Source organism: Serinus canaria, chromosome 1A (assembly GCF_022539315.1).
Source record: "Serinus canaria isolate serCan28SL12 chromosome 1A, serCan2020, whole genome shotgun sequence".
Classification (NCBI taxonomy): Eukaryota; Metazoa; Chordata; class Aves; order Passeriformes; family Fringillidae; genus Serinus; species Serinus canaria.
Window position 1 is genome coordinate 50,437,727 of NC_066314.1, and position 21,364 is coordinate 50,459,090.

Genomic DNA, 21,364 nt, shown 5'->3' on the forward strand with positions numbered 1-21,364 from the left:
CCCCTGGGCAGGCTTGAGGTAAAGAGGAAGAGAGAGAGGATGGATACAAACTTTAAATAGCATTGCTAGTCTCTGCCCTGAAATAATAGCACCTTGCTTTTCAGCAAGAGTTGTGTTAAATTGCGTTTTGTGCAAACTGTGACACTGTGCCAGTGGTCACATGCCCTATGTAGGGTAGGAGACACCTCTCTGGTAGGAGCTGGCCTTTCACGCAAATGTCCCAGCACAAAACCTAAAACATCTCAACAAAACCTCTTTCCTGACAGTGATTGTACATCCTAATCAGCTTCATGCCCATCATGTATTTGCTTTTGACAATTTGAGATTGTTTTGCTGTGTTTTGTCAGGGCCTCTCTCTCCCTCCTCTCCTTCCCCAAGAGCTGCTGGAGAAAGTGCTGGGATGACTTAAGAGTTCCTCCTCACAAGTCATAACAGGAGATAGACTTAGAAAAGTGATTGTGGAGGGTGGCCTTTCCCCTTGTCCCCGTGAACAGTTGGCCACGTGGACCCGGTGCCCAGTGTAACCCTTGCCCACTGGTCACCGGTCACGGTGCCCCTGTCCCGTGGCCAACGGTCCCCGTGGTCACCATGGTCCACTTTGCCCCTGGCACATGTGCCACTTTCCAACGTGCCCACTTGACCCTTTCCACTTCCCCTTCCCCTTACCCCTTTCACCCTTTCCCCTTCCTTCCCCTTTCCCCTTTCCCCTTTCCCCTTTCCCCTTTCCCCTTTCCCCTTTCCCCTTTCCCCTTTCCCCTCCTCCTAGCACTGTGCTGGGAGTTGCTTGTGAACGCACAGGGATATCAGGGTGGAATTGATACAGACTTCGTCTAGTTTAGTTTATCCTCTGCACAGACAGGAAGATGCATGCCTGGGGCATGTGAGCCCTTTACCCATTCCAAAGAGGATGTGTTGGAGGGAGAGGAACAGAAAATAAATTTAGAAACAGAAATAAACATTTAGGATGTATTATGTTATCTTAGTTTCCACTGCACTGCTAAAATAGAGATGGGTCTGTGAATTTCATAGAGAAATGCCAGAAATGTTGGAGGTTCCTATATTCCTCCAGAGAGGATGATGGAACTGCCAAACATGTGGGCTCAGAATCCCTTCTGGGCTGAAAAAATGAGGCCTAGAGGATTAATTGCCTGTTGGGAGTGTTGAGATATTGCACAGGCTTACTGAGGTCTTGGAAGTTACATTGACTACTATTTAACTACATATTAAACTATTAATATTGTTTCGAAAAGGAAAAATATGACACATTTACAGCTAATGTTTAGGGAAACATTTCTTCAAGACTGGGTGAGGTGCACAATAGCTTCTGTAATTTTATGTTCTGTTTTGTGCAGTTTTCATCATAGTAAATGTGTTTGCATATCAAAATTTTTTGAAAAGGACCAACATTATACATAACTGATATTACAGAGGGTAGAGTAGGATTAGTTTATGCTTATTTTATGGCTTTGATTCTTTTTTTTTTTTCCTTCTACACAATTTAGCATATGCAGTTGAAAATAAATTTTAGGTGTATTGGCTTATATAGAAAAAAGGAAGTTGGCAGAATACTTTAGCTCATTCTTCCCCCATTTCATGCAGGGTCTTGTCTTTGGCTGAGTTAAGACAGGCCTATATTTCCTTGCTTTTTATTCCTTGTAACTCCTACATTGTTTTCTTGTCTTGCAGAACGAGCCTCTGACTTCAGGTTATCATGGCTATCCAGCAAGAGACAATCAAGTAAGTGTCTGATTGCAGTAAATGTATGTGTCCATGCATCTCTGTACACTTAGGGGTGTTTTGTCGGACAGTTTCCTGGCTGTCATGTTATGGGGTAGAAATAGTTTTGTTCTGTTGTGTATTGTTTGTGAAGGCATATGTGATTAATTGACTGGGTTTTTATGGCTTCCAGCAATATGTGGCAAGGTGCCTGGTAAGGGGTTAAATATCATCCACGTTACTAACAGCTCAGGAAATTCTTGATTCTTAAAAATGTCACAGCTTAGAATCCTTGTCCTAGGCTCCCACTGTATCTCCTCAGTGTTAATGAATGTGGATGTTCAGTGCCAGTACATGCTTGGCCCTGTTTTATACTTATTGCTGTAATTCTGGCATCTGGGGAGAAAAACAACACTGAGTTTTTATGAGAGTCTGCTTTGCTGGTGGAGTAGGGAATGACACGTTCTGTTGGGCTGTTTCTAATATCTGTGAACTTGTCTTGCATTCCTTTCAAGTCCTGCAGGGCCCCTGCCCCTTGCTCTTATTCAGAGTGTGTTCCTACAGCAGTAAAAATCACACTGTTCAGTGCACTGCATCTGTAAGCATTCTCTTGCCTCCTGACAGAAGACAGAGAAATCCCAATTGATGAATTTGCGCGATGGAAGGAGGAGATGCTTTGGAACAAATGAAATTTAATGGTTGTAAGATACAACTGTCACACATTAAATCCCCCTTCTCAGAACGAAGTTTTTTTCAATGTTCTGCAGTGCTACTGCAAAGCAGAGTATGAACCAGTGTAGCAGGAAATTAATATGCACGGAAAATCAATAATGCAGCACATTTCAGTAATGAGCAAATAACAAAACCAAAATCAAATTCTTTAATACTCTCACGAACTGCTATATAAAGAAAGCCATTTTCATCATCTCTTGATGAGGTCTGGGTATATGTAATAACAGCTTAATGGGAGATGTTTTTGTAAAGGAAGTGCAGCATAGTGCAGCCTCAGCAACTGAAGAGCTTAAATCTTTGGTGCTTGGTATGTGAGTATGAATTTATAGGAGGAAATTATTCAGAATATCCTCTGGGATGTATTAAACTGCTAACTAGCACAAATAAATACTACACACTGGGATACTGTGAGGGTTGTGTTCCTACTCTGTCCAGGCTAAGTGAGGTAAGCTGGGCTGCGAGGCAGAGCCAGTCAGATCCTTAAAGTGGCTCATATCTTTTGGCTTTCCCATTATGGTAGCACCTTCTGTACCTTATTTTGGTGCTTCACTTTACCTACCCGTTTAGGGGTGTTTTGATGCCTACCAGTGCATCCCACTTCACAGGTTTCCTCTTTTTCATCCCATAAGAGCTCTTCTGATTTGAATGTCCAGAACTGCTATTGGTGGCAGGTTGCTAGATCAGCGTGGATGGGCATGGGAAGGTATGCTACAGCCAGGATGTGAAATGAGAATTACAGCTTGGGCAACCCTGGGGAGCTCTGTATGGGTGCTCAGGGAGCACAGGGAGTAATGAAAGTGTGTGTATGTATTTCAGATGGCAGATGCCTTTATGGAATTTTCTTGGAGGACAAACAGCTGCAGTTTAACTTGTGTTTTCATTTAGCAAATGCTTGTAAAAATATTTTTGTCTGTTTTTTGTTTGTTTTGTTTTTTCTTCCTGCTCTCTACAACATTTTGATCCATAGTATTTGTCCTTCTGTCTTGCTTGTGTCCCTGAAGCAGCTTAAATTCAGATCTGGTTTTCACTAATGAGGTTTCAAGGCTTTTAGCTAATCTGATTGTGAGCCTTTAACTTGATAGCAGCAGAAAAAGAAGTCTTCTGTTTCCACAGGCTGGGGCTGGCATAGGAGGTTAGCAGTGGCTGATCCATCACCTGCTTTTTTGCACTGGGAAAGGAAGAAGTGATATGGGAATGTGTGTAGGGGTCCTCACCTTGTAACAAAATAATTATGAGATACAGGAGCAATTGTGTTGGATTTCCTCAAATTAGGAGCTGGATTTGAGCTGGTAAGTCACTGTTTGGTGATCTTCCTGCTCTTCCCCATTGCACTTCTTTACTGTAAGTACTTGTATTGTGGTTTTTTTCCCACACTGTTTTCTTAAGGAGAAGTAACAAAGCAGAGCTTATTTTTAGGGCTTTTCATCCTGTGACCAGTAGTCAAATTCTGCTCTTTCTTTCACTTTATGTAGCATCCTACTCCTCCTTCATTTGTTTGAATGCCTTTTTCGTTTCTTCAGGCTCTGAATGCTGTTAATTGCAGGCTGCAAACCTTTCACTGTGCTGTTTTTACACCCTCTAGTGGTTAAATCATACCCAGATGTTCGAGATTATTGGAGTTTTATTCCTGCCAGTGGAAATGTGTGATTAGTTTGAGTCCTCACTTTGGCCCCTTGGGAATGCTTAGGTCCCCTGAACGGAGTTTATTTTGTATCTTTTCCCGTGTATTTAAGCGTTCTGTTGTCACCATGCATGGGCAGCAGTACTGAAACAAATGAGATGGGGTTCCTGTTGAGGCTCTTTCTCTCAGAATTCTGGTGTTGTGGGATTGCTTTATGATAACCCAAAGCTCTGGGTGGTTGTGTAGCCCCCTTGTTCCTCCCCTGCCCCACCAGAGTGCCGGCTTGCTGGACTTTTTGTGCTCATAGGACCTGGGGAGCATGTGTGCTAAATCATTATTGTATAAGTTTGCCTAAAAAGATGCTTTTTTTGCCGAAGGATTGCACTACTGGATCTATGTTACAGTCCTGTAAGGAGCTGGAGAGCTCTGAGACTGTTCTCAGAATTCAAGGTTTGCTCTGTGGATGCCTAATGGCCATTCAGGAATGGCAGGATACCTTTCCTTTTCCCAGAGCTAGGCCAATGGCAGGGACAAAGCCCGTGGTAAAGGGAAAATGACAGAACATTGGTGTAACATAGTGTAACATTGCTAACTGAGATGAGAACTAGGTCTTTTGGTGATGAGACCTTTTCCCTTGGGACTATTCAGTTTTTCAGCTCTCTGTTAGGTCTGCCAACAAAATGGTATTTCTTTTTTTTATAATGCAAGCGCCTGCCTAAAATGCAGTGAACCAAGACTTCTTTGCTTCATTTCCCAAGCTGTGACAAACAGCTCTGAGTTACTTTGAGCTGGTCTCAACATGGAAAATGATTGGTACAGCTATACTGATTCAGCTTTTACAGATAAACTCATCAAGAATACATACTCTTCTTCCAGAAAGCTGTTGCATGCTGACTGTGCCAGCTCATTTTGTATAGCCATGGCCTATATTATATTGCTGTAGTGCTTTTCATGTCCAAGTGTATTAGACATGATATCTGAGATTTGTTAGAGAGCCGAATACTGGCACTTCCATGGCAGAGTTTGGCAGCTGCACAGAATAATTTTGTTCCCCAACAGGAAGCAAAATGAGCAAGAACACCTTGTTTAGCTGCCACTAAAGGGAAGAGAGGAGGAGAGAGAGTTTATGGAAGCAGGAGGTAATTGCACACACCAGAACTGGGTCAGGATGTTACAGCTATTATACCTCTTCTGTTATGGAAAGTGAGCCCCAGCTATCACAACAGCTTAGGATATTGGTTTGAAGCCTCTTTTAAAAGCTTGTACTTCCCTAAGTACAATTCTTGAATCAAACTGGGCCATTGGCTTGGTGCTAATGTGGTGGAAACATCGTTACCTATCACAAGTGACATTTCCTTCAACAGCTTAATTTCAGTGGCTGTCTTTCCATCTGAGCACTCACTAGGCCTGACCTGTTCTCCTGTATGTAGATGAGGCTTCAGCCCAAGGTAGTGGGTGCCTATGGCAACTGCTAGGAACAGCTTTATCTGTATCCTCTCAGTTTTGAGTTCAAGCTTAAGGTGAAATGCTGTTAAATTCTCTCCAGTTGTCAACCTTTTCCCCTGGGTCTTCACTCCCTTGCTGCATTAGAATATCTGATGGGGCATCGCCGGCTCCAGGCGGATGTGTGCGCTGCCTTCCCTGGGCCACAGTCTGGTGAGGGGAAACTGAGCTGCAGTGGTGGCAGCCTGTGAGAACAGGAAGCTTCCCCATTGCTTTTTCCCCTCCCTGTTTGTTTTCTTTGCCCAGTCCTTCTGATGTGGGGAGTTTGGCAAGGAAGACCTCTATCCTGAGATGTGAAGGGTGTGTGAGAGCTCTCATGGGAGGCCGGACGGACAGCAGGTCGCTGGGCTTCCTGTTGGAGCTGCACAGAGGCACTGCTGCTCATTTGGCGGTCTCTTGGTAGCAAGCAGCAGGGATCTCCACACAGAATTCAGGGGGGGAAAACCTGTCCTCTCTCATTTGTGTGGTCTGAGACTCCTTCACCTGTCTTCCTCTTTGTTACGTGGATGAAGTGTGAATTTGGGAATATTACCACGACTTGATTAGCAGCTAAGTGGCCCAGCATTGATTAGGATATCCACCCAAAAGAATCTCTAGATTTAGTACCAACGGACTTGAGATGCTCTTGCTGTGAAGCTAACAAAAATGTCATCCTGGAGGAAAATGGTTTGGTCACTTGTTTGTTTTCTCTTGTACCATGATAGCACCAACCACAGTCTCTTTAGTGCCCTGCTTGGTCATTTTTGTAACAAAGACTCCCTGTCTCAAAAGTTCAAATCTAAATAGTCTTCCTGAAAAGTTTTAGTTTTTGATTTGCTTTCCTCCTAGTAACTGACCATGAAAATAAGACCTCCAATGTGTATTTTATGTAGCTGTGTAACCTGTGAGGCGGTGGCAGTGGAAGTGTAAAGTTATTCAGGAGCTAGAAAGGAGCATGGTTTGCGTGTTTTTTGGGTTGTTCATTTCTTACACTGTTTGAAAAGTGTATTTAATACAAATCAAACTCTGGGGCAGAGAGAGGTTCTAGAGAGGCTCAAATAAAGTCTTAACACCTTAGTCTGAGTAAATAGGCAGTTCAAGATCAGGAAGCTTCTGAGATCCTCCATGTAAAATGGAGAATACCATGCTTGGTGTTCCTGGTACTTTAAGGAATCCCTCTTGGCTTGAAAGCAATCAACCTGAAATCTGGGATGGGACCAAGCTAATGAAGGAAAACTGCACTAAGCACTTTCCTTATGTTTAAAATTAGGTGGATTAGGAATAGTCTGCCAAATCTGCTGCATCCTGGCTCCTACAGCCCCTCTTCAGGCAAGCAATGAAATGTTTCCACACTGTACTAGACAGGACTGAAGGGATATTCTATTACTGACTCACCTGCAGTGTCCCATAGAAAATAATGAGCTTCATTTCAGAGAATGTAGTCTGGGCAAAAATGTCCAATGTATTCAGGAGGTGAGAAGCATCTGTGAGGTGGCTGCACACGAAGGGGTTCAAGACTGTGTAGTGGGGGAACTGCTGGGATGTTACTGTGTCATGAAGCTATGAAGAGTTTGGGCCGGTTCAGATGTGCTTATGGGATGCCATTTAACACTGCAGGAGGGAAGGAACCTGAGAAGTCCTTTACCAGATTGCATCCCATGCTACTTAAAACTCACAGTACATTCAGAAGGTAAAAACGTGTTGAGAGAGAGAAGAGAGTTAAGTTAAAACAATGTAAATTGTGGTATGTGAGAAGGAAGATAGAGAACAGAATGTTTAGCTAAAAACTGAAGGAGGAGTTGGTTACAGTTGGAAGTTTAAACAATTAAGGATGAGTTAGAGAAGCAATATCCACTGAGACTAGTCTGGTGATGCATCTCCCCTTAATCCAGAACTGTCTCGGTCAGGCACTTGTTAGATCACTTGAAGCAGGAAGAAGTGGTTTCTTGTTTTCTCAAGCCCGGCATATATCCCTAAGATGCTGCAGGAAAGATACAATAAGTGGGATCAAAAAAGTTGTAAGACACAAACCACCAAATAGTTTAGCTTGTTGTAAAACTTTCTAAATTTCACTCTGAACCAAGTCTCTGTGCTTATATTAGCCACATTCCTCCAAATTTCTCCTTTCTTTTGTTTAGCAGATTTCCTAGCATCTAAACCCTTAAATAATACAGGAAGCACAATGTCTTGCATTTGTCATGAGCCTTGCAAATAGATTTCTCTGGCTGTATATTTATTCCCCTCTTCCCTTATGTCTGCTGCCTTTCTAATCTCTGAATATAAGGCACGGAATCCTTTCCTTACAGAGCCCTGAATACCTTCCAGAAACATATCCAGCAAACTCCATGCCAGTGCATGCATTTCCCATAATCAATAACAAAAGATAGTAAGTAACCACGTGAAAAGAAGTTGTAAGAGAAGAAATAGTTAAGGAGTGCACGTAATATATGGGAAGACTTCCTCGAAGTAAGCTCCTAAAGACCTATAAACAGCTTCTCAAGGGAAGTAACAAATACCTTGCTGATGAATAGTCCAGCCAAAGCTCTGGGGCTGTAAGGCGGGTGCAGGAAATGGGCTTGGATGATGTAATACAAATTCTTTTCATGTTTGAGTCCTCTGATTCAAGCAATTTCTTATCTCTGCTTAAGGGTTAAAGAGAGGAGATATGAGTCATCCTTGGGAGAGTACCAGGAGACCACTTTTTCTCCTGTGGTGACCATATGAGTGGTATTCCATGTCTTATCTTTGAGATTCCCTCAGTTCCTTTGGCAAGAGGGACAGGATCTTGTTTAGATTTTCCCTTCTGAATGATTATGCCAGAGTGTGGCATGTATGTTAGAAGAAGTCTGGATCAGTTGTAGGGCTAAAACCAAATGGTGCAGAGAAAATGGCCTGTTGATAGCTATAATATCCTATTGAGAGCATGAAGGCAGCTATTCCAGGTCAGACAGAAGGTTTCTGCCTTCCATTGTTCTGGCTTTGACAGTGTCTAATAGCAAGTACTTAAAACAAGAGGGAGCAGCGCCAAGATTCGGGGATACTTCCCCTCTGCTGTGCTCTTGAAGCAATCCTGTGGCTTTGGGATTTCCTGGCTATAGATTTTTATTCTTTTTTAAAGTCACCTGTGATAGATTTTTTTCTTTATTGAATTTCTCTAAATGGTTTCGGAGCCTGTCTAAACCTTTGGCATCGACAGCATCCTGTGGCAATAGCTCCCTACTTTAGGTACTTTTTGTGGGAGAAAAGTTCTTCCATACATCACTAATTTAAAACTGAGGTGGTTTTAAAGCTCTTGGGTGAGGGGGACTTGGGGTCCTCAGCATATACATATCCATCTACAGATATATATATATATGATCTATATATAGATATAGACACAATTTTTTTAAAACTCCTTGAATAATACCTGTGCAGCTGTTATTTCTAGGTACCCAAAAGTGCCGCAGGGCACTGCTGCCGTCAGCCCGTGCTCTGTGGAGCTTGGGCTCTGTGCCGTGCCAGCGGAGGTGCCCCGCGGTGCCGGGCGGCGCTGGCGCTGGGCTGCCGGGAGAGGGCAGCCGGCGCACGGCCAGCGCTGCCCCGCCCCGCCCCGCCCCGCCCGCCTCCCGGGCCCGCGCCTCGGGCTGCCCCGCACAGCCCAGCCCACCGCACCGACACGGGGGCTCGGCCTCTGGCGTGCCGCAAGCGTCCGGGGGGCGATTCCTCATAGGTGCTTCTGGAACGGCTCTTCTGGGCCAGGGAAGTTGTGTTTAGAGGGATGGGGAGAGGGAAGCCCCTTCGTGCGTCCTGTGCCGGCGTTTAGTTCGTTGAAGAATCGCAGTGGAAAAGGTTTCCGCAGAAGCCTTTGATCTGCGAGCAGAGGCTACATCCAGGAGGGGTGTTGGAGGAGGAGTGCTCATAAGAGACTTGCTTTTAGAGGACAGCCTGAGCAGGCACTCTCTCGGCTTTCCTGGCTTGAGCAGGATCCTGGCCCGAGCTGTTTTCTTCCAGAGGGACGGGTGCTGCCCAGCACTGCTGGCACTGTGAAAGATGGTCTCCTCCTTTGGGCATGCAGAACCTGTGCTGCCGTGGTGGGTCTTCTCCAATGTGCATTCTGCACATCATGAAATTGCACAGCTTTCAAGTGAATGAAGAGCATGTGTGTGAATAAATATTATTCTTGCATCTTTATTTTTTTTAAAGGTGCCTAGAGATTCCAAGAAATTCAATTGGTCAGTGCAGCTACAGAATGTGGAAAGATGCTGAAAAAGATCAGATGCTTATGGTCAGATCCTTTACTAAAGGAAACTAAGCCAACAGCAGACATACATTGCTAATTTTTAAGGGCTAATCATGTCAGATCAATTTTGGTTTTTTGTTTGACATGGCAGCAGGCCTGGCAGACAGAGAAAGTTACTGGCTTTGGACATAGTCCCACCTGACCTTTACATAAACTAGACAAATGAAAGGTGAAATTAAGAAGGGGCTGAACGCCTCATTGGAAAACCGTATGTGGAGTAATTATATCATGCTTTTCTGTGTGTGTGTGTGTCTGACCTGGAGTCTTAACGTGGTCTGGCTTGGCTGCTCTGCTGTTTTCAAGTGTTCATCAAAATTGAGGGTAATAAAACAGTGACTGAACATATGTACGTGCGGGGCCTGGCAGCCTTTGGAAGGTAGGATTAGAAATTGGAAAGATCACAGTAAATTCCAGAAATGCCCTAAAATCCAACAATGTGAAATTAAACAAAACCAAGCTGTATTAACAAAAGGAACTGTATATGCAATATAAAATGGAGACTAACTGGCTAAGCACTAATATCCAAGGAAAGATCTGGGGTAATAGGAGATAAACTGACTATGTGCTGCTGGTTTTTGTAATTTTGAAAACCTGGAATGAATTTCCAGGTATGTCAGGTAAACTGCAGAAGACAGTTATTCTTTGCAGCTTAGTACAGCAAGTGGAGCACTGTGCCTACTTGTAGGCACTTCGGGACGTACACAGGTGAAATCTTGAAAATGTCCAGGGAAGAAAAGGAGGCTCAGGGAGCCTGACACAGTAGGAAAATACCAAGCTTGTTCCTTCTTTTAAAAAGGACACAGTAGAAAATATGTAGTATAGGGATTGATTATTTACTATGTCCATTGAAGACAGCTTAATTAGCATCAAGAAAGGCTTAAACTGGATATTGTGGAGTAAACCAACATTTTCTGATTCACTGTAGTGAAGTAGTGGAAGGGTAATTTAGGAGTTCCAGTTTCTAGGAGTCTGTCATAACAAGTTAGGCACTTCCTGATGGATGTTTGTCTAAACATGCTCTGTGCTGTCCATGAGCATGGAGGACCTCTTGTCTCCCCTGCTCTGTGTTTGCGTTTTGTGACAGTCAAAAGCTAGTTGTTACCACTGACATTATTCCACAGCCATATGACTGCTCTTTCTCTCGTTTTTTTAGTTGTTTGTTTGTTTGGTTGGTTGGTTGGGTTTTTTTGGTGTGTGTCTGAATTGTAGGATAGGCGGTTCCTCTGCTCCTATATGATCTTGAAAGTGCTCAAGATAATTTCTTTGTGACAGCTGCCTCAGCTCTGTTTCTTCCTGAGCTTGCTTATTACTCAAATGGTGCAGGGTATTCAGCATCTCTGAGTCAGTCCTTTGCTCTCACAGTAATAATATCTGCTATGTATGAACCTTGGACTGGTCTGATGTTTTAATTTCCCTTCAAGCTCTCTGGTCAGATTTCCATTGTGAATGTGTTTAGAAGAGAGATTATTATTATTTTTTTCTTTAAATAACATAAACTAGTATGTCCTTGCTACCCTACCTTCATGAAGAAAGGACTGAGAGGATTAAGGAGGAGCATTTCCTCAGGCTGGGCAGGGGGCATGCTTCTGCCTGCCTGCAGCTGGGATCTGCACCTGTGTGCCTTACACCCAGTCCAGCACAGCTTCTGCGCCCTGCCCGTGCCAGCCGCTTCAGCGGGACCCCAAGTAAATGAATGGGATCGCTTTCTGTTCTGCTGACTTCTCCTGCATGGTGAGTGAGCAGCTCTGCATTGGCTGGGGAAGGATGCTGAGTGCAAGCAGCCTACCTCAGTGAGCTATGCAGATGCTCCTGAGAATACCTGGTGGATGGAAGATGGTTTCATTCTTCTTAGTATTAAGGGAGAGGTATTTCCAGCAGTAGCATAAAGTTGCTCAGAGCAGGCATTTGCCAGATGGTTTCAGCTCCCCTGAGGTTTTGGGATGTGAAGGGGAAGGGGCCAGGAACTCACTTTTGATTCATTCCATTAGTAGATTAATCGGCACTGTCCTGGCTTAATAAGTCTCTTAGATTTCCCAGTGGAAATGGCACATGTAATTCTGCCCAGGTCACGCTCTGCACCACTGTGTTGAAGCTTTCACAGCAAGATGCTGTGCTGCTGCAAGCAACATCTGCAAAGCAAGACTGAGGGTGGGAGGGGGTAGGGTTTTTGGTGGAGGGAGAGGTGAGAAAAATCTTTTTAGTAGAAACTGTTAAATAATGCTTGTGGGAGTGAAATAGGTTGTGAGAATCTGCTTGAATTCTGCATTTTGGTGGGGACATATTTAAAAAATATTGCAGTAATAATTTGATGTTAGGAGGCTTTTTTCCCCCCACTTCCATTCTGTATTAATTGCCAGCTAGATTGCATTTTCCAGGAAGTCTGTGATTAGAGGACAAGGTGCTCTTCCTGATAAAGGTCAGAGGCTGCTGTCTCCAGAGGCTGTTGATAAAATGATGAGAACTGTCTCATGGATTTTAACTGAAAACCTCAGCAGATCCTGTGCTGCTATTTACCTAGGGGTCAGGGTAGGCAGTCCCCTATGACATGTCTCTTTCCACCTCTGTTTCCAAAGGCCAGCCAGTTGTTCAGTGGATTTAGTTGCTGCTGTTGCCGACACAAGAGGTTTGTAGCTCATGGTACTTTAAGAGGAATCTGTAGTTTTAACTCTTGCTGCCTTTGGATTTCAACAAGCTGCACTCTGATGTCATAGCAGCATCATGCTCCAGGCCCCATAAAGGTTTAGAAGTAGGATTGCATCTCATGAGACCCACTGAAATTCCTTTGCAGCTGGATTTTGTTGAGGAGACACTTTAGGTACTATCAGCAAACACATCTTTGTGTTTTCTGGTCCATTGTTCCTGCTACACCTGGAGAGCATGAGCTACCCTTTCTTACAGGTCAGGAGGACAACCGTGGCTAACATTAGCAACAGTTTGATCCTCATTTTTATTTCTAGGGCACCTGTCACCCTGGCTCCTTGCCATGGTCTCTCTAAGCTAAAACAGTGCTGCTCATTTCCAAGTGCTTGGAGAACAGCATCTTGTTTTCCAACCATTTATGGCAGCTAGCTCCGACCCTTTGTAGGGTCTGGAGGAAGACTGACAGGGGCCAAAGGAGTAAATGTCATGAGACTTGAGCTTTCTGTTGAAAGCTGAGATAGAGATATTTTACATCCCATGGTATATGTAGCCGGATTTAGGCTCCTTGGTATTTCCAGTAGAATGGCATTTCAGAACTGGGAGCTGAACTCTGACAGCAGTGTTGTCCCCAGTTGCTGTCAACTTCACCCCAGACAGAGAACTGCTGTTTTTCTTGAGCAGCTGCTGCTGCAGAGCAGAGTACGGGAAAAATGATCGTCTCTGAAATAATTTGAAATAGACAGATAGAGCCAGCCATCTGAATGTTACTCAAGAATTAATCTAATCGCTGTGTAATATGTTCTTACTGGTTTATCCTACCTAAAGGGCAAAGTTAACTACATTAAGCACAATTTGGAGCATTTGATTTCCTTCAGACTTAGACTTTGGATACAGCTGTCTATCTGTGTACGAATTTTGAGGTTTCTGGGCGTCTCTAATCCAGTTTGTAGTGACATTACCATTAGATAACCATAGAAAGGCCTTTATCTGAAAGGGAAACTGCATTCTTCGGGTCGCACAAGGATGAAAAAAGATTGTTCTGGTCACTGTTGCTTTCTGGAAATTTGGGAACAGGGAACAATTTAATATATTGTTGCTTTGTTATCCAAGTGAGTAGCTTCTCTAGCAGTTATAATACTTATCAGATGGCATGGTTACACTTCAGAGCTTAAATTTGGATTCAGATAAAATAGGACTCTATTGCACAGGACCTAGGACACAATAAATGCATGTGTTGACTAGCCATAGTTATAGTTTCAAACCATTAATTTCATCTAAATCAAGTGTGAGTTGCTACTCATTCAGTCTGTCTGTATCAGAAAGGGATTGGAAGAATAAGGAGGTTGCAATTAATATCTGATGGAAGAGTCTGATTTTGCCAGAAAATGCAACAGAATGGAATTCACAGTACTGTTTATTTGGGTGTGGGGTTTTTTGGTTTGTTTTTTGTCGTAGCTGCCTGTCAGAGAAAGAAGGGAAAGTGGATGAGCCTTAATGTGCTGAAGGTATTTGAAGGTCACAGTATGTGACCCCACAGACTGCAGTGATGCTGAATATCAGATCTACAGCCAGTCTGCTCCTACGAGAGCCAGAATCCTCCTGATTCAAATACAATCATTGACACAAATGTCAGTTTGTTGGGATGTCCCATGTGACAAAATGCAGGTGTTTTCAGTACTCACTGAAAAGTGTGAGATCTGTCAAGTCATAGGTAGGTATCTATCTGTATGCCTTTTGAAAGTCCCATATTAAGTATATACACTAAAAAGACTCTGAATAATAGATTCTTGTTTATAAAGTGGGAGACCAGTAGTGCAGTTAGTCTTTACATGTACACATTTTTAAAATTGTCTTCTACCCATAGTTCCCCGAGGGACCAGTCAGATGGAGGGAACTGTTTGCTGCAGCCATGAGAGTAATCAGCTAGATGGTGGTGGCACAGGTATGGTTAAAGAGTGCTTTGTTCAGAATGAGATCAGAAACAGAATTGCATTTCTGACAGGTGACCTTTGCTGATCATTGTGAATTGAAGTTAGGGATATTATATTCTATAACTAAAATTTTCCAGTAGCCTTTCTGTCATCTGGAAATCTTTCTCTGTTTTATATCTATTTATACCTCTTTTCTTATCCTTTATTAATGCCTTTTTCATTTGAACGGTCTGCTGTTCCTTTATGTGGCTTGAAAACTGCCAATACCCTTGTTGAAATATTTTGCTTTTAGTTCTGCTAATGGCAATTTTGCCTGGGTTTTCTTACTCCCGTTATGTAATGGAAGTATCTGCAGTCCCCAGCACGTGTGTTTGGTCTCTTTCCACCCACCCATACTTATCACAGGTAGGTGCTGTGTTCCACCAAAGTCTTTTAGCAATTGGGTTTTGTTGTTTTTCAGATGTCATTCAGTGTTTATTGGTGTTACCTCTTCATTAGCTGCAGTCATTCCTTTCTTCTTTGCTGATTATATCCTTGTGCCGTTTCCCACACTGAAGCCTTATTTCAGGCTTTCAGCTATTTTGTCTTCATTAGGTACATAAAGCTGCTTGGGAAAGTCATGGAATATTCTTCTTCTCAGAGGGTCAAATGAAAGAATACTATTTGAATAAAAGAAGAAATAAGGCATCTGTGACAATAAGGATTAAAAAAATGGGCAGAATGTAGTATTTGCTGATTTCTTCCCTCTCATAGGTGTATTTACAGTTTGCTTTAAGTTTTTATTTGTCTTTGAGTCTGTCTAAGTTTAAGAGAATGCATTTTATACCCTTAAAAAGGGACATTAAAACCCATTTTTCAACCCAAGTGATAAAGGATAGAATTTTATTCCTCTCTCTAGCAACTTTACTATCCTAGGATTTGTAAACTGCTTTCTAAGCCATAGTAAAATAGATCCCAGCAGTACAGGGCCTCTATAGATAAATATAGTAGCCATTATACCTTGATATACTCCTATTGCCTAGGAAAATACTACTGTTATTGAAAAGGAATTTGCTCAGGGCAAGAAGGTATCCATTACTTCCTGAATAACTCACTAACATTGTTAACCTTCCTTTGCACAAACAAGCCAGGAGGACTCCCTTTCTGCAGGATGGTATTACTCTCCATCTGTATTCCCCTTTATTATCAATAGACCTAAACCAAAGTTTCAGTGAATTAGTAAATGCCCCGGTGGTCCAGACAAGAGAGCTGTGCCCTGTCTTCCCCTTTACCTTCTGCTGCAATACTTTCATTTTCATACCCTTTCTTAATTTCTGGCATGGTGGTGTGCTGATGAATCACTTATGCAGTGCAACCACTTGACATGGTAAATACAGAGACAAAAAAAAAAGAGGGTAATTTTGCTGCAGCTTGATTGATGAGGTTTTGAAAGCAATTTCCTTCTTGCTACCTGAAGTCTCATACCTTGTATTGGATGCCATCATCGGTTCATCCTTTGGTATAGCTTCCTTTGTGGACTAGGAAGAGATGAGTTGTTAATGTAGGAGCTGAGCTGATTTTTTTTGTTTGTTTTTGTTTTTGTGTATTTTTTTTTAATGACTTCCTCTTCAGAATCCACAGCCAAAGAAATACCCTGTTTAGCACTGACAAGTCTAGGGCACAGGGAATCTTTTGCCCTTTATCAGTTCAACTGGGTATTGTACTCCTGATTTGACACTAAAAATAGACTTTTGTTGGAATTTGATGCTTTGTAATAGCTGCTACTCCACAGAAAAACTGAAGGGAGATCAACTCTTTTCCCTTTATGAAGGTATTAAGGTAGTTATGAGCTAACCAAACTTTAAAAAAGTTATGTTTAAATACCAGAATTGGAGCTTACTCTGTTACTCTCTTACAAGTACCTAAATATATTTGCTCTATGTCAGTTCAGTGTGGACTTCAGACTAGATCCTTGTGTGATAGAATGCAGAAGATAAAGCCTGAAAATCAAGCCTAGTGTGGCAACACAGCAGCATAGAAGCTTTTGCTTCTGTAGATGTTCAGATGGCTAGATTCGTCTCAAAGTATTGGAGGATTGCAGACTTCACTCCTCATGTGCTATAGTAAGTCTGACAGGTATAATTCATGGAAATTCCCACTTGGCTACCCAACTCATGTTTGCTATATCCTGGGAGTGGCTGCATAGTCATTCTGTTTCTGCAGATGAATGCCCAAACTGGAGCTGTGAGAATTCCTTACATCTAAATGCTTGCATACTCTTCAGTGTTTAACTTTGAATTCTCTAGCTTCACAATATAGTTTTGTTCATGTGGGTGTTCTTGGTTTTAATTTAAAAGTGTATTTTTGGGAACATGTTTTCAGCGAAGTACCTTTCCTAGTTACTGAGCTTTTTTCTCTTAAAGAATTGGCAGTGCCTTCCTGAATAGTGCTCTTGACACAGTTATGAGGAGAGGAAAATCCCAAACAAACTTGAAAAAGCTTTTCTTGGTAGCCATTTTTTTTTTTTCCCCTTATGTACTTGAATGATAAGCCTATGAATTGAGATCTCTTGAAGTTTATTTAAGGGCTTACATTTAACTACTGTGATAAGTCAGTAGCAGGACAGTCCTTAAAAATTTTTGGGTTTGTTTGCATGTCAGGGAGTTTTATTGTTTCAGGCTTTCTGCTTTTTGTGGAAGATAAACTAGTCCTTGGTAGGTTGCTTTAAATAAGTAGTCTCTCTTCTGAAGCCTTTTGCTGTACCATACATCAGAAGAGAAAACAGGGAATCCAGTTTTCAGTAATGAAATGGGTTGCTCTATAACAAAATGTCGGGTTTTTTTGTTGTAATATGCCAATGTTTGGCTTATTTGCTTGGCAAAACATCTGAGAGGAATTGTGGTATTTTCCTGGATGATTTATTGCATGCACTTTGTATTCTTGCTTCCTTTCATAAACAGGATAATGCAGAGTGAGGCTTCCTGTAGTCCTTTCGGATGCTGAGAGGAAATCTACCTTGTGGCTCAGAAATTCTGATAATCACAGATAATCCAGGATCCTGAGCAGAGGCAGTCTCACAAATGAACAGTACTCTGCCGCCAGGGTAGTCTCCAGCGGCACCCAAAGGAGCAAACCGACCTCAAAGAAGATCCTCTTATCTCCATAGGAACTGCATGTGTGCCCAAGGCTGCCTTCTGTGCCTCTCCCCAGATAGCTTCCAGCCCCATCTCTAATCTTCTTTCAAAAAGCCAAAACAAACCCTAAATAAAAATCAACCAGTCAAACCAAATAAAACCCCCCAAGACACAAGGCATGCCCAAACCCACGACTAGCAGAGGTCTGATTCCTCTGTTCTCTTCCTGGGATCTTTTGCTGGAGTCAGATAAGCCATGGAAAGCAGCCACTGAATTGGAGAAACTTCCCTCTGGGTGCCATAGAGCATGTTGCTGTTCCAGTCTCCAGTCAAACCTTTTGTAGATGGTTTTTGAAATGTTTGCTGTGGTAGGACAATGATTGAGTCTTCATCCTTGGTCTGAATCTGGCTTCTGCATAAAATGTGGACACTCAGTGTGGCTTTTGGCTGTGAGGATCTGCTTTCCTTCAGTTTGAAATTAGATTTCCTACTTCAACCTTCTGCAATCTCATGCCTTCAGCAGTAGTGCTGCTTTCCTGATGCAGACTTCTGGTATGATGGGGGCTGGCCAAACTCAGCAAGCAGCACCAAGGCTTTAATAATAATGGCCTGCAAGAAACACCTGCTTTTGCTGTTGCCATTGCATCACAGTTGTACTTCTGACCTTATGGCAGGTTTAATGTTAGTGCTTGTACTTAGGGCTTATTAGAGCTCCAAGTGCAGGCGATGCAGTTCAAAGCAGACTGCAGAGTGTGCACATTTAAATATGTTCACAGCTGTAGTACAGTTAAAACCCACTTGTTATCTGGTTACATCCCTTTTGTTTGTAAGCTTGAGGTAGATAAGAGTGCCACAGAGCTGTTTGTTGGATAGCTGTTGGAACATCTTCCTTAGTTACTGCTGGAATGGAAGGCATTTTGTTATCACAGACTGCAACAGCTGACTTTTCTCCAAATATAGAACAGAAATATGTATTGAATGCTTTGGCCCTTCCTTTAGTATTGGGAATGTTTCTACCTTTTCCCCATAGTAGCAGATCAATGCAGTTGCTGGGGTTTCTATTCTTGGGAAGCTCTAAAAACACATCATTTTCCAGCTCTGACTGTGGATTTTACCTCCTGTTGCTAGGATTCCCTTGTAAATTTTATTTTTTCCCTTTCTAATTTCCTTTCTATTTTCTTCTTTCAGCTTTTCTTTTTTTTTACTTGCTAGAATATATACAAGTGTTCAAGTGCGGGGATGTGACAGGGAAGCCCGATAAGCAATCTGTCTGTCTAGGAAAAATGTGCCACTGTACCTCTGGTCCCACTCAAGTGCTGAGTATGTACGTAGGTGCATTGGTTTGGTCTGTATTCTCCTTACACATATCCAGATGCAATTGTCACAATCATTTTAACTAAGCTACTGCTAATTTATATTTTTACAATTGATTGCTCTTTTCTGTCAAGATTGAATCTAATATGGACTTATTAATTTTCAGTGTAACACTTCTTGAACTAAGAAATTGTTTTCTCTAATTTAGCAGTCTGGAGGGTGTTCTTTGACACCAGCCCTCCTATGCCTCCCGCAAGTGTTGTCGCATTAGAAATTCCAGATGATCACATGGGATTTTCCCTCTGTTATGAAGAGGTGCTCATCTAGCCACTCATCCCGTGTGCTATCTAATGTGATTTCAGTGGTGTGTAGCAGCACACCAGCTTGTACCCTGTCTTGAGCTTTATCTGCTAGAATGTTAATCCACGAGCATTTGAAATCATACGCCTCTGAGACACAGTCAGCTAGAAACAGATAACAACTGTTTGAAACTGTGCCGTGCCCATTCCCTGCTTGCTCACTCAGATCTTTCCTAAATAGGCTAGAACTTTCTGTAAATTATTTTTTAAGCATTTGTCTTATTTGAAACCTATATGCCAGCAGTATATTTGGGTTGAGTTTATGCACATAACTGAGTAGTCACAATAATTCTTGTATGTAATTTGAGCTTTTGATACTGGTACAGAAACAGGTAGTGGTTTTTTTTTTTTTTTCATTTTTCCCAGTGTCTCTTATTTTTCCGAATACCTTTATACAATATTAAATAGGTGGTTACTTGCTCCCTTTTTTCTTTCCCCTTTTGTTACTTGCTAAGACCATCCTTACTTCTCTAACAAGCATTAAAGTCTTTGCAGACTGCTTTCTTCCCTTTTCACTTTGATTTACACAAAGCCTTCCATCAGAGAAGAGGGACCAATGTTTCACTAGGCTACAGCTCTCTGAACATTTTTCTCATAGCTTGATATGTATTAATTTTAAAATATTTTCCTTTCTACTTTTAATCCTTTTTGAGATGTGAAAGATCCCTAAGAGATAATGTGTATTTCCACACACAGCAGCCTTTACAAGCTCCCTGACACTTATCCTGTAAACTACTGTTGTTAGGATCATGGTAAAACATTTGCAGGGGATTCCAGCTACCTGTATCAGAAGCCTGTCTTAGTCATGTCTGTCTTTGTTTTTCTGGAATAAGATGCATTGATGTATTGTTGTCCTCTTGCTCCTTAGAGAATATTTCGTGTTCTTTTAGATGAAAATTTTCAGAAAGAAATGTCTTGTGTGGATACTCTATATACCAGTAGATATGTAGTATCTACTAATGTAGTTGAAAAATCTGTAACAAAGTATAATGAGGATCTAATTACTCATCTAGTTGTTCCTTTCCCCCCTCCTCAATTGTATCAGCCAAACCAAATCTTTTTCTTGCTTGTAATCTGAGGCTAAAATGGCTCTGCTACCAGTTCTGCAGCTGTGCATAGTCATGGGCATGTGCTTCATGTTCTTCGTGTTGGTTTGAACCTCTGGGCTGTGGCAGCTCTCTTGAAGCAGGGTGGTGGTGCCTCTCGAGTCTTTCTGCAGCCTCATTTCCTGACCTGCTGGGTACTTCTCTCGCTGCTTGAGAATATTGGGTGTTGAGAAACCTACTCTTGCAGTTCAATCAAACAGGGCTTCTGTTCCAGGACATTACATCACCAGAAGCCTGCTGCTCTCAGTAATCTTTCTGTGTGCCTTCCATGGAGAGGTGGTGGCTTTGGACCAACGGTGGCAAATAAATTTTGAGATAGTATTTAGATGATTCAATGAGGGTTCATGGGTCTTGTTTTGATTTGGAGGTTGAATGTGACCTGCACAATGTGGAATTGCTGGGATGATTTGTAACAAGCCTCAGTTATTGAGATTAACGAATAGGCTTATTCTGAAAGTTTTTATTTTCTTTCCCTGAAGGTGGCCTAAAGAATGAGAGCTTGGGGAAGATTTTTTTCTCTTTTTTTTTCCTTTTCCTATGTTTTTAATTAGGGATGTTTTTAATAAAGCTTCAGCTTATTTTTAAGACTCATCCTTTTCAAGTCTGTTATAGGAATACATATGAAGTAAGATTTATTTGGGTTTGCCTACCTGGTCCATGTGTTTTCTCACTTCTTCCCCTGCACATAAGGAATCTCAGCTTTCATTTAAATGACGATAGGATCATTTTGGACTTGTGATTCTGAATCAGAAGAAAACCTTGAAAATGCCATCAAGGTTATCTGGTGCAGAAATGTCTACTTCAATCTGCAGGCTGGCTGAACTAGTTGTTGCTGCTGGTGTGACCCTGCTTAAGAGATGTTAACAGAAGGGTCTAATCGTGATGCTAATGTCAGCATTGCTGCTGTTTCGCTCCTCTCAGAGCCTTTGAGAACAGGTTTGTGGATCACATGCTTCACTCTTTGGAGACTGTTGGGCAAAGGCTTTAATGCAGTAAGTGATTTTTAGGAACATTGCTTTTCACCCTCTCCACATGACCCATTGTGCAAAAAGGTGAGAGCAGATGGGAGACC

General features: G+C 42.2%; 1 protein-coding gene across 7 annotated transcripts in view; it reads left to right on the forward strand.

The window, feature by feature from the left end:
* The window catches only part of RBFOX2 (RNA binding fox-1 homolog 2), a 171,480-nt gene that overhangs the window by 34,045 nt on the left and 116,071 nt on the right, over positions 1-21,364 (forward strand). For 6 of the 7 annotated variants that reach the window (XR_003946002.2, XR_003946003.2, XR_007776639.1 and 3 more), the window contains exon 2: positions 1,687-1,737. The exons of the other annotated variant lie outside the window; for it this stretch is intronic. Coding sequence is in view for 3 of the 6 variants with exons in the window: in XM_030238500.2 (XP_030094360.1) it covers positions 1,687-1,737 (51 nt within the window). In the remaining 3 variants the exon portion in view is untranslated. The remainder of the gene's footprint in view (positions 1-1,686; positions 1,738-21,364) is intronic. 7 annotated transcript variants of the gene reach the window in all.